Below are 13,279 nucleotides of genomic sequence, written 5' to 3'. Positions count from 1 at the left end.
AATATTTACATGATTTTTTAGAAGACTAGTATGACACTAGTCTACTAGAAAATAATGTAAATATTATTAAACGCAACAGGCTGGTTTTGCTTCCAATAAGGATTAATTATATCTTAGTTGTGATCAAGTACAAGCTACTGTTTTATTATTACAGAGAAAAAGGAAATAATTTTTAAAAATGTTAATTACTTGGATAAAATGGAGTCTATGGGAGATGGCCTTTCCATAATTCGGAGCTTTCTGAACAACAGGTTTCTGGATAACGGATCCCATGCCTGTACGGATATTTTATTTGGCCATGTTTATAATAATATATAGCTCAACTTTTATTCTGTCATATATTCTGCAACCTAATCAGCCTATTATGTCAAAATAACTATTATACAACCTTTGTTACTCTGTTAGATCAATTGCATTAGTTTGAAACAAGAGCAACTTTATTTTCACGGATCCGCACACACACAAATTTCTGCAGTGGAGAAAGTACCCCTTCTTTTTATTTGTTTACACCACCAATATCAACATTTCGGTCGTACAACCACCCTTCATCAGGAATCTATTATATTACATTAGCTTGAAACAAGGCACATAAAAAATCTTAGAGATATACTCTTATACCGACTGCATTTGATGTTCAGAAAAACTTCAATAAAACTAAGATTTAATAAATAGCATAAATTTTGCCTAAATATAAAGAAAATTGTAGTTTTATGATCCATTATTCACTTTCATAATTTTTTGTGTAAAATTATGTAATTAACCCCCTTATATTTGCCTAGTCTGACGCATTATAAAATACTGTGGGGTGTAACAAATGTCCAGGAACTACAGCTTAGCATACTTACTCATACCTCCATTAGCTTCTTCTCTCATCCACATCTTTCTTGACTTCATCTTCAACAGTTACAAGGTACCATGTTATCATCTCTGGAATATTGGCCATGTATATCCTGTAAATGATATCCTTAGAACAGTGTTTAGTGATGTCATCAGTTAAAATTGGTGCTTGATGATGTCATTTGTGTTGCATAACTCATTGAAACTTGTGTATCATGATAATGTACCCACTGTTGTAAAATATGAGGAGATCAGAAGTCATTTTAGAATACCTTTATATATGGTCAGTGGGAAATCCTGTTTTAGGTAAGAGCACCCTCTGTTATAAGGAAGTGGGTGGAGGAGAGTTTGGTTTAATCACTGTTCACTGAACTTGTTTCATCTGACTTGGGATTTGATTGTGGAGAGTAGTAGGTGACATCTCTAGGTGTGATCTTGAGCAAATCCAGACTGTCTGCAAGCTCTACAGGACAGATAACCTTTGTGGCTAAATAATCTGCTTGCAGCATTGTTCATAAACTTAGAGCTGTGTTAGACTGAAGACAACCATAATACAGGCATGGGACCTGTTATCCAAAATGCTCAGGACTTGAACATTTCTGGATAAGGGATTAAAGGGCATTTGCAGACAAAGGTTGGCCCTTAATAAAATTGTGTAAACCAGGCACTGGAGGGTTATACTTTATTCTTTAGTGTTGCAAGTACAACACTATTACTGCAGATAATATACAAACAGTTGTTCCATGAGGATTTTGGGTGGCATAATAGCACATGGTTAGTATTGCAGCACAAGGATCCTTGGTTTCCAGACAGTTGTGGCATGTGTTTTCGCCAGGTACTCAAATATCCTTCTACACTTCTGGGATTCGGAAAACTGGTACAAAGTTCAATCTACAGCAACCAATCAGCTTTGACCAGTTAACAACTGCCGGCCAATTAATGCTTAATTTCGATTGGTTGAGATGATCACCCTCTATATGAAATAGATGAAAATAACTCTGGACCCATTTACAGTGCCAGGTTGGGGCTTCTGTATACATCACATCAATGATATACAACATATTTCAGTTCACACAGTTCATGTGTACAGGTAATTTTGTTCAGTTTCAATTTTCTGCTTAAAGATAAACGCAGTAAGCTCAGCCCCTAATGAATCGAGCCTAGAGTAATACCCATCAACATTTCTAACAAAGCCTATATAACCCACAATAAGTACCACTGTCAATATTTTTTTAAAAGGTTTTTAATTTTCCAGGAAGGTGAAAAGGGGGGAAAACCAATAACACAAACAAAATGTGGTTCACAGCCAGGATTCCATAGCAAATACAAACATTCATAAGTTCCACCCCTTTCAGTGCCCTATGCACTTACTGGGCATGCACCACCAATACTCTCCCCTCCAGCTATATAGATACTGTATCTCCAATTTTGACATGCCTTTAGGGCACAGTTCACTTCCTTGGACATAACCTACACCAATCCTCCGGTGGAAGTAATCCTCCATGACCCGGAACACAAGAAATTAACTTTGAGACTGTATCAGGCACTTGTAGATGGGGTTCCCTTCCATTTGAGCCCAGCGGCTGTGGCAACAATCTCTCTCAGCCCTCAACGAGGAACAATGGGATGAGGCTGCCAAATCTCTATACAACGGCTTACTCTCTCCGAGACAATTTAATACAATATAAATTTATTCATCAATTGTACATTCCTCCAGGAAAACTGGAAAGGATGGGCAAGCAGGATGGTAAATATAGAAGAAGAATATCGGCACACGAGGCAACTAGCGTTGCAGGGAACAACCTGCTCGTTTATTATGCGGTGATGCAACGTTTCGGGGTCACTCCCCTTTGTCAAGCATGCCTCGTGTGCCGATATTCTTCTTCTATATCTAGTTGTGAGGTTGCTGACCCTCCAATATTGTGCACCGGGCTGATCTCTTTGAGGGTGTTTGAGTTTGCTACATTGTTCGTGCAAGCAGGATGGTAGTCAATGTCCGAGATGCCAAGAGTACTCAGCGTTATTCCTGCACTTAGCGTGGTACTGTCCCCCAATGCAGAAATTCTAGAGAGAGATATCACTATACTTAGCTGAACACCTTGATCTACCGCATGTACAGTATGTTCCCTGAGGTCTGTCTACTGGGGCTGGTAGAGGACTTGCTGCCTCTGAATAGGACATACCCACTTATGAGAATCACACTGTACTACTCTAAGAAATTAGTAGTGATGGGCTGGATGGGGCACAGTACCCCATTAATTAAAGCCTGGGTCAAGTTAACTGTGAGGTGGTTGGACCCTAGGAGGTCCACTCCAAAAGTGGCAAAAGTTGTTTTGTACATTTATCTTACCCTGGGTCAAAATTGTTTTCCATGGCAATTCCAATATTTATATTTTATGCAAAATGCTGTTTTGGCTGATCATTTCCACTGGCAACTTAGTGGATTCCTTTGGAGTCTTTGAAAGTGGGCAACTACTGGGGCATCTTTGGAGGCACATTATCTTTATTGCTAAAGGGCTGTGGTTACACTGGGCTGGTACAGAAGCTCAGAACATAATGTACAACATTTCTAGCCTACTTCTTTAGTTAGGCTTTAATTCTCCTTTAAAATTAATTACTGTGTTGTTTCTTTGATCAGAGTTAATGATTGTTTAGCAAATCTGCCTCTGGCCACATTATATTTTTCTTTCTTCTTCCTGGAAATCTCTCCCTTCCAGAGAATCGCTGTAATGATCATGTGTTGCGTAATATTCATAAAAAATATATTTAAAAGTACATCTTATTACTTACATCAGAAATCAACCCATACTTATAAAGTGTTTACAATCTATAGATATCACAAAACCTATCTGTTGTAGTTTTGTTATGATACACAATATACAAGATGCATTTTTCCTTCTTTATACCTGATTATTTTTACTTTGTTCACTGTATAGGAGTCAACCAGTCACTGTGAATATGCTCAGTTTGTTCTGTTTCAGCCAGCTTCAAACATTTACAAATACATCTTAACTCTAATTTGATACAGACTGACATTTATCTATCACTCCAGCCCCATGATCATTGCAGAGATGTCAACCCAGTGAAGAAGAAAATTGGGAGAAAAATAGATGTACCCCAGCATGGGGTGGAGGTGTGACCTAGCATGACAACACAAATAAATCACTGCAAATAGATTGTTTACAAATGGAGAATGGCCAATAATGACAGGAGTGTGCAGGGGGGATCCAGGTATCTCCCAGGTAACCACACCAGGTCATACTACCCCTCCCGTACATTGTTACCTTGTTGGATTCTGGGACTTGAAGTTCCTCTGCTTTCAGAGAATCTGTGCAACACACAATATGGAAAAGTCCCAGAATCCATCACTTTACAAAGGCACAAGGTAGGGAAGGGTTTTATGACACTGTAAACCTAAGGGAGGATGGGAAATACTTTGTACAAGTCAGGGATAAAAAATATAGTTTTTAAAAAATTATATTTATTTCTGGAAGTTCATACACCTCTTCTACATACGCCTAGCTGACTGAACTCATGTCAAAATGAGGGATATGTTTTGCCTTTAAACCCAGGTAAATAATTTAACATAAACCTCAAGCAGACATGCTCATACACTGAAGCAAAACTATAATGTGGAAAATTTAAAGTTAAATTTTTGCTTGCCTAGAAAAAGGTCATCAAATGTTCTCCTTACTTCCTCTAACAAAACATTATCTTTATATTCTAGTTTCTTTAATGAAGAAACCAGTAAGAGTAATGCCAAGTTACACAATTCTGCCATGGGACAATTGGATGCAATTGGAGTGTAATGTGCTGTCTCACAGTTGCTGGTATATTTTTTGGCAGTACCTTGGCTTTCCCCCCCTAGACTACCTGGTTCTCAACGGTTGCTGATCCTGCCTGTCATTTACAATATTTTTTAAAGTTCCTCTACAAGCAGTGAAATGTTTTCAAATGCAACTTAATTATGCTTTCATGTCTATCCAGAAACTTTTCATTATGTATATATGTCTCAAACAAATATGAACTTTTTGTGAAAACTGCCCCACGCTATCTAAAAGTATATAAGAGAGGAAATTAACATGGATAGTATCGTAAAAATGCAAAACACTAAGACACAAGTGTATTTTCCCAGCTGTACATTTATTTGAGAAAAATAATCGTTTTATCTGTACATGTTTCCCTTCAAAACATATAGATGAGTGAATAAGAACACTTAGGGGGCATATAAAAGTTCTATGTACTGGAATTCAGGAGAAGAGACACAAAAATCAATTTAGCAATGGAAACGTGAAGCCATTAATGATTGACCATGTTGTGTGCTGCAGACTTGCTGAAGGTATTTATACCTTGTTCTAAAAAACTAATTGGCCGTGTCAGTACAAAACATATAAGCAGGCTTATCTAATCTTGTATCACAGTAACACATCATGCTGGGTAAAACCTGCTCCCCTGGACAGGGAAGCTCACACAGAGCTTTATAGTAAATGCAAACGACAAGTAGAAAAATTAAAGTAGATGAGAATATACAATGAAGCTACTCAACAGAATTTTTGTGTGCCAATGTATGGCTATTTCTTAGGACTGTATGTGTCTAACTAATGAATATCACGGCATCATACTAAAAGTTAAATGTGAACTACCCCTTAAGTTCTCTCCGGGATGCACCACTGTAAATGAATGAAAAATAGAGGTTTCTTGAGATTATGCTTTCACCCAACCATGAAGAAAGGCAGTACACCAGAAAATTATGGTTTCCTCAAATTTGGACTATTTTATACAAACAAAATGTTTTTATTTTGATGGCCGTATACCTTTAAAATTATAAATGCTTTACGTGAAGAACTTTATTACATTGGAAACCTGTACTGGAAATAATAAACACAGACAATTGAAGTCACTGCAACAAACCAAAGAAACAGAAGTGAATGATGAAAACAGTTGGTCACGTGAAAGACACCAAAATGTCAGACAGCCTACCGACTGTTGTTGCCATGACATCCAACAGTCAACATCAGTCTGATAAGCTATCCGACAGGATGGTACAGCCATGGAGATGTCACGACGGCATGGGCAAGGTAAAAAGCAGGTGATGGGAATGACTGGATTGTAGCATGCACGGTTTCTTATTCGTCTTTAAATCAAAAGCATTTAAACACTTGTGCCAAGCTGAACATTGAAAAGCACACAGCAAACAGAATGGAAATATTTAATTAAAATAAGGTTAAGTTTACCTTGTTCATTTGAAATGTTTATGTTTTTTACTGGTTAGCCATCCTATTTGTTTCTTTCAAGCCTGTAAATTCCATCTAGTTGCTTAGGTCATTTAGCCTAACTAAAAAAAAAAAAAACAGCCTCACTGTGAGACTTTAGTTTTGTTATACTGATCCTATTCATCTTTTACTCTGCTAAGATAAACAGATCTTAGCATCCAATTAGCAGTTTAAATTCTAAACCTGAAAGCTGTGAAACAAAAAAATAAATTAAAAAAAAGTAAATTCAGTGTACAGTGACCTTCCCCTTTAAGTGAAGTTTTAAACAGAGTATTTCATGTTATTTGTTTATGATAATGCCCGAGTACCTTTTCTGCAGAAATCCAATTGTAAAACGGTCCCATCTGCGTCATCAGCTGCTGACTCACTCACTTGGCATGTTTGTACTCAAAAAAAAAAAAAAAGGAGGATACAGCCATTGACTTAAACACTTACTTGTGTAGCAGGGACCTTTAGATAGAACTTGTGTTTTAGACATGTATAGAGTACTAGCACATTCTATAGCTCAGCCCTTTGTACTAAACACATGCAGGCTTAGCTGAGAGATGCCATCACATACTGAAAGCTGCAATGTTAAAGAGCCAAGTTCCAATGATTACAACAATTAGAATCAGAAGCTCAACTAAACACACCATAGAGGTGTTGCCCCTAAAACAGTCTAATGTACAATGTATGCCACCTGAGCCTCAAATCTAGCTTTGGGGGAAAACAATAGGTCAAATATTAAATTGCATATAAAACAATGCAAATATAGTCTCTGGTTTCCTAATTATGGATAGCCAGCAGCACACATTGCTCACATCAGTGAAAATACAAACTGGGCAGACAGGGTTCAGGCACAGCTCCTGGAAATTCCCAGTTGGGTAGAACAAATAATCTAAAAGACAAAATGGGTCCTTAAGCGTTAATGTGACTCCCAATGACTCAGCTTTGGCAAGAGAGCAAATGGAGCCATGAATAAGTTTTCTAGGAAGGCAGCTGAATCATTAGGTCAATACTGAAGGCAGAGCCAGAGCTCAGCACACACTTCCTGCTTCCTGCTTTTGCAAGACAAAATGATTGAGAAATCCCAGACAAAGGGGTTTTCTGCAGGGAGGATTAACATGCACGCAACAAACGTAACTCTGAAGGGAGTGGAGGCAGCGGGATCAATGCAATGGAAATATAAAACGCGGCATAGAGGAGTGGTACATGTACAAAGAAGAATTGACACAAGAAGTTCTGGAATGATCAAAGGTGGTTTTTATAAAGTTCACTTTCAGCTTTCCATTCTATATGTACAGAATTTAGAAAAAAAAAAAAAGAAAAACAATGTCATTTTTACAGAATTGGACAGGTACCAATTTTGTGCAATGGTTTCAGTGAAAAGAAGTGACAGCACTGATTACTATTCCCTTCCACTGCTGGCATCTCCTTACAAGAGAGAAAGTAACCTAGAATAACCCAATATGCACCAGTGCTTGCCAAATCTGCTGTATTTCACATAGGGTGACTACAACTGATGGCTCGTCACATACAAATATACCTGCATGGTGTTTGCCTTGTGTCAGGTCAAAGCTGCGGGCATTGAAATCACCCAGTTTAAAGCCTGTGGTTATATCCATGTACATGTATACGCCAGAAAACTGATACTTCAGACACTGGGAAAAGTAATTAGTCTTTGTTTCTGAAGTTCCACAAACATTATAAACATATTAAGAGATCTGGATGGAGGTACAAGAGACTGCACAGCAATCCACCAATGTAGCCCTCCAGAATAAAGTTACAGACATGAAAGGAGCACATCCAGTTCCAATAAGACAGAAAATATCTGCAATGGCAATAGTACATTAAAGTTCATTTTTCAGCACCTGTTTCTTTAAAATCTGAAGGGGGCTAGAGACCAGTGCTCTGCATTGTCCAACTTCATCATTATATATCTAATGTGTGTGCAAAAAAAAAAAAAAGGTTTGCAAACCTTTCTGCCACTCAGAAAGCTTTAAGAGAGAATTTGAAAGGTTAGAGAAAAAAAAACAGGAACGTGTCATAAGAAAAAAAAAAAAAAAAGCTCATGAAAATGGCGTCTCACATTTCCACATAGACTTCTCTGAACTCGCATAATAAATGTGTTATTTTTTTATATTGTAAAAAAAATAGAAAATAATAATTTGGAACAAGTAAATGCGCTCCAGATTTGTTACTTTGAATTTAACGGTTAATCATGTCAGTTGAAGTTCCATTTAGAAGCATCGTCTTTTATCACCATTCACCCCCCCCCCCTTTCCTTCCCAATTCCCAGGGTGTAATCCCTTTACTTAGTCTTCTCTACAGACAACTTTTTCTGCTGAACCCGTTTGGCATAACTCTGTGCCATGGAGTTGATGATGGACAGAATGAAATAGAAAACCATAATGATCACCAGCTTCTCGAACGCCCACGATAGCCAGTTTTCACTCTGCAGAAACAGAAGTACAATAGAAGACGGTGAGGTTATTACAGTACACGTCGCAGAACGGTTACGGCCATGCAATTTTCCATTTGTAATGCACCCTAGTGACCCTGCCTTGTGGACAGATTCTTGAGTCATTGTTTGATTAGGGAGAGTACACATTTCACATAAAGGCTCTTTGTGGAATAAAAAGCATTAAGATATGACGCCCACTAGCTGTCACTTCTATAATACTTGTTTGGGGGGCAGTTGCACAATTGCCGATGTCTACTTATGTGTAACAGCTAATTGTGTTGTTTACTAGTTTGTGTCTGGATTAGTATGTGGGGGGCAGCAGCACATTTCAGATCAACCTAATTACTCTTAGATTTTTCTGCTGCTTCATATATTGGGGAGCGGACACATATTGTGCAACAACAGCACTGTATTTTGACTGTATTTCTTTCCAGAATATTCTATTCTACTAAAACAATTATACAGCGCTTCTTTGTTTCCTGAGTCAATACTTCATTTGTCCATCACTATTAAATGACCATTAAATACTATACAGTAAATACTATCTCTATTTTTCGATTTAGCCCTTTTTTCCAACAATTAATAAGATTATCCACCTTTGTTTAAACAGTATGGCCCTCACCGACCTGATATGAAACCTATGAAGTTAATTAAGTTAATTAATATGGCTCCCTATCAATACAGGGCCATGTTACTATAATGCAGGTGCTAAAATAAGCAACATCATAAACCATTCTATATTTTGCTGTGATGTCATGAGGCAGGGAGGTCAAAAACATGGCCCTTCAGTTGCTTTTAAATGAATAGTGCCCATCCTCATCACTACCATTAGTTTTGAAACATGCTGGAAGCCAATAGCTGTAGGGCCATTTTAATGAGCATCCCTGATTTTAGGGGTGAGGATGAAATTAAAAGATTCTGCCAAACTTCTTATGCAATACAGTGGTATGTGGAGCTTTGTTAAATGTTTAATATGTATAAATGTTTCAAAATGCCCCTTTAGAACCACTGGTAAGTCAATATTTCTAACTAATTGATTTTGTGGATTTTACAGCACTGACAAACCTAGTGAAGATTGTCAGACAAGGCATTTGAGATTGCAGTTTTTTATTATTCAGGTCTTGGAAAGTTATCCTGGAACTGTTCAGAAAAAATGACTTCCCCCCTGCTTTTTTAAGTGTTTAAATATTTTTTTTATATATATCTCTTTATTTATGATTTCTTGAATTTTTCAATAACAAATCACAAAATAAAAATAGAGTGTTTAAATATTTTAAAGAATAATACATAATTTATGTATTACATTTGTAAACGTTCCCTTTTAAGACAAAGAGAATGGCAGCTGTTGTTTACCAGATTAAAAGTATGGATAAAAACCTGAGACATACAGGATGGCCATACTTATCTTGTAGCATCAACAGAAAATAACATTGTACTTGATGGTAAGATGAGCATAAGCATACAAAGGTCTGTTAAGGCGGAGCTGCTGCTTTATACCACTGAGCCTTTATTACATAGACATTTGCTAACTCAGTGACAGCAAGCACATGTTAAGATGAAGCAGTCTCTTTTAAGGCAATGGGACTGTATATTTCGATATATAAACTAAGGTTGTTTATTAAAAATTTATTATTTCCATTTAATATTACATTCTAAATGAAAAATGTAAAAATGATTTTAAAGCATAATACTAACATGCCTTGATTGTATTAAAGGAGACATTTAATGAAACTTTTTTTTTTTAAGATAAGAGTATGGAATTTTTAGGGAAAATATAAATCACAATTAGAAACCAAATGACTGATAAATGTCAGTGCTGAACAGAAGGACAGGCAATATTTCACACAGATCAAAGTGAATCTGTCACAACAAGCACTATACATCCTGCAGGAAAGTTTAAAGAAGAGACTTTTCCTCACCTGGGGTGTTCCGCTGTCTCCTTTATGATGCAGTTTTTTCCTCTGAGCTTCCAGATATTCCTGGAAGGGTTTCTGTAGGGACGGACCGATGCTTGGAATAACCCTGAATCCATGTGCATCCCGAGCGCAGGCAGTTTTTTGGATGGAAATGAAGAAGAAGCAGAAAAACAAACACCAGGACAAAGTGGTTAATATGTATATTTGTTACTTACCCTCCGCAGAATTAGAAACTAAAGCATGATTCTGATGGTTAAAGCATGCCCAGAGGCAGCATAGGAACCAATGAAATGTGAGTAATGTGTGTGTGTCTCTCCTGCCTATTGAGGGAGGCTCTTAGCTGGGCTGTGTGCACTGAAGCTTTGCACAAAATGAAATGAATGACTTCTGAGAACTCCCACATTTATCACCAGCGGTTCCTGTAAGAACTGGTTTGAACCGATTAATAAGGAAATGAGTGGTGCTTGTGTCATCCTTACTTGAAACAGAAACTGCCCACCCTTCCCTTGTCTCTCCCCTTTGTGACTTGGAAGGCGTTGCTTTCCTTAATGCTCTCACTTAACCCCCTCCTTGCCAGCCAGAGCTGCACGACAATGCTTGGCAAATAGCTGTAATCTCTTGTCAGAACTGTAAGGGTTAGGCTTTTCACCTATGCGTCATACGATTGCAACAGAATGGGCTAACTCTGTGTGCATGTACCTCCCTAGCTGGCTAGAAGTCCGTGATTAACGTCAAGAACAAAGGAACTAATGTACGGAGTGGACCTTGCTCAGAATCACACTACATTCAAAATGTTAAATGGCGACTTACATTAGTAAGCAATTCAAACAATCACAGTTTCATTCATTGTCCTTTAATGTGGATTCACCAGAATGTCACGGGAGATAACCCACAGTGTAAAACTCTCTAACAGTACAAGTAGCACTACTGAGAACTACTGTCACTGCGGGGCACACACACACACACACACACACACACACACACACACACACACATAATGAACAGACCAGCAGTCTAGCAAGCACACTGACATACATATGTATACATAGGTAAGCAGTAAGGATCAGACACTATACGGGGGTTATTTACTAAGCTCAGAATACCCGAAATACGAAAAATGTGTGATTATTTTTTTTTAATAAAATCAGACTTTTAAAAAAAAAAAAATCACAAATTTTTCCGAATTTATTAAACTCCGAGGGCTAAAAAAGCCCCGAATATAAAAACACGGCATCTCAAACCTGTTGAGGTTGCATAAAAGTCAATGGGAACAGTCCCATTGGTTTTTGGTTGTGTCGGGGGTTTCGGGCAATTTCATGATGTTTTCGGAGCTTTCGGGTGAAAACTCCGAAAAATTTCTGGGAAAATTCATGAAAAAAATCGTGAAAATAGGAGCTTTTCCCACAAAGCAAATTTTCGGGAAAAGGTAATAATAAATAAGTGCTAAAAACCCGAGCTGGTTAGATCAGAGTTTGTAGCAGCCGATATTGAGATAAATTCGGACCTTGATAAATAACCCCCTAAATGTCTTGAATCATCATGTTTCTTGGGAAGCATTCTGCAGTTAATGGTTTTTGTAATGACTTAACTATGGTAATAATATGAATGCCACTCAAAATAAACTGCATTAAATACTGCTGGGGGTATTGCAATTTAAAATACAAGATTAGCAGGAAAAATAAAGTGCAAAGAGGAAGTAAGCAGACAAAAAAGCATTTAACATGGGACTGCCATTTAACAGGTTTTTTTTTATTTATTTTTTTATTTACTACCTACCAGATTTCTAACATGACATTCAAGTATAACGGTAAGGAGTATTGAGGGGGAAAGAAAGGAAAGAAAAGTTGTATATACATAAATTCCTTAGAGGATTATCGTGTCAAAGTCCTTTCACAACCGTGCAATAGAACATCTTTTCTAAATGATTACAAGTCTATAAAAAGGACTGCACATGCTCTATATAAGTTGTTTTTGCATTCTTCAGCACGATGCAAGGCTATATATAAAAAATTAAATAAATGCACTTTACTCATATGACCTGTTAAATTAAACATCTTGGTAAAAAAATACTCTTCATCCTGTTGGAATGACACAGACAAACATATACAAAGCATGACAGTAAAGGAGCTGAACTACACAGGCTCCCAATAAATAAATAAAAGATAGCAATGGTATATAGTATAATAGCAGTTCTAGTATAATATATGTATAATAATATAACAAAAGAATTTCACACAACACAGCAAAATACAAAGCCGCTTTTCACATATTTTCCATAAGGATTATTTCCACAAGATTTTTTTTCATAAGTATAAACTAGTGGTCTCATTAGCATTATAAAGATTTAAAAATAAATAAAAAACAGTAAAAGGAAAGAAAAATCTGACCTTTGTCTTAGGCAAAATTATAAGGTATAGTCTTGTGGCTTTTAAAGTGAAAAAGCATTTGAAACACATGATAGTAGAAATGAGCTAAATTTACTATGAGGGCAGTTATGGGAAAACAATTGAATCATTCTGGAGGGATGGTAATAACTTTTTGTATTTCTTGGGATACAAATTCAGTGAAATGACTCGCTGGAAACAGTATGAGCCGGCTACTCATGCTGATCGATGACTGCATTGGTGCTTGAACATTTAATGAGTAACCAGACACACGCAGTCTACTAACAGGTAAAATGACTATTATTTATTATTTCCATGTATTCTGCAATAAAACCACAGTGAAAGAAAGCTAAAAATATAAACTGGCTATTTATGTTTCATTAACTTTATGTTAGAATCTTAAACTTTTAATGTACTTAAAACATG

At 37.0% G+C, this 13,279-nt stretch overlaps 1 protein-coding gene and 1 long non-coding RNA gene across 5 annotated transcripts in view; one reads left to right on the top strand and one right to left on the bottom strand.

Annotated features, from left to right (window-relative positions):
- Positions 1-4,961: 4,961 nt before the first annotated feature.
- The window catches only part of vmp1.L (vacuole membrane protein 1 L homeolog), a 127,668-nt gene continuing 119,350 nt past the window's right edge, over positions 4,962-13,279 (bottom strand). For 3 of the 4 annotated variants that reach the window (XM_018245001.2, XM_041580959.1, XM_018245002.2), the window contains exons 11-12: positions 10,473-10,575; positions 4,962-8,544 (exon numbers count right to left, since the gene is read on the bottom strand). In XM_018245001.2, the coding sequence (XP_018100490.1) occupies positions 8,401-8,544; positions 10,473-10,575 (247 nt within the window). In that variant the 3' untranslated portion in view covers positions 4,962-8,400. 4 annotated transcript variants of the gene reach the window in all.
- LOC108708283 overlaps positions 12,801-13,279 on the top strand; it is a 14,270-nt gene continuing 13,791 nt past the window's right edge. Inside the window, exon 1 of the long non-coding RNA XR_001934429.2 lies at positions 12,801-13,141. This is a non-coding gene — a long non-coding RNA (uncharacterized LOC108708283). The remainder of the gene's footprint in view (positions 13,142-13,279) is intronic.

Source organism: Xenopus laevis, chromosome 2L (assembly GCF_017654675.1).
Source record: "Xenopus laevis strain J_2021 chromosome 2L, Xenopus_laevis_v10.1, whole genome shotgun sequence".
Taxonomy (NCBI): Eukaryota; Metazoa; Chordata; class Amphibia; order Anura; family Pipidae; genus Xenopus; species Xenopus laevis.
This window is presented reverse-complemented; position numbering and strand designations above follow the sequence as displayed.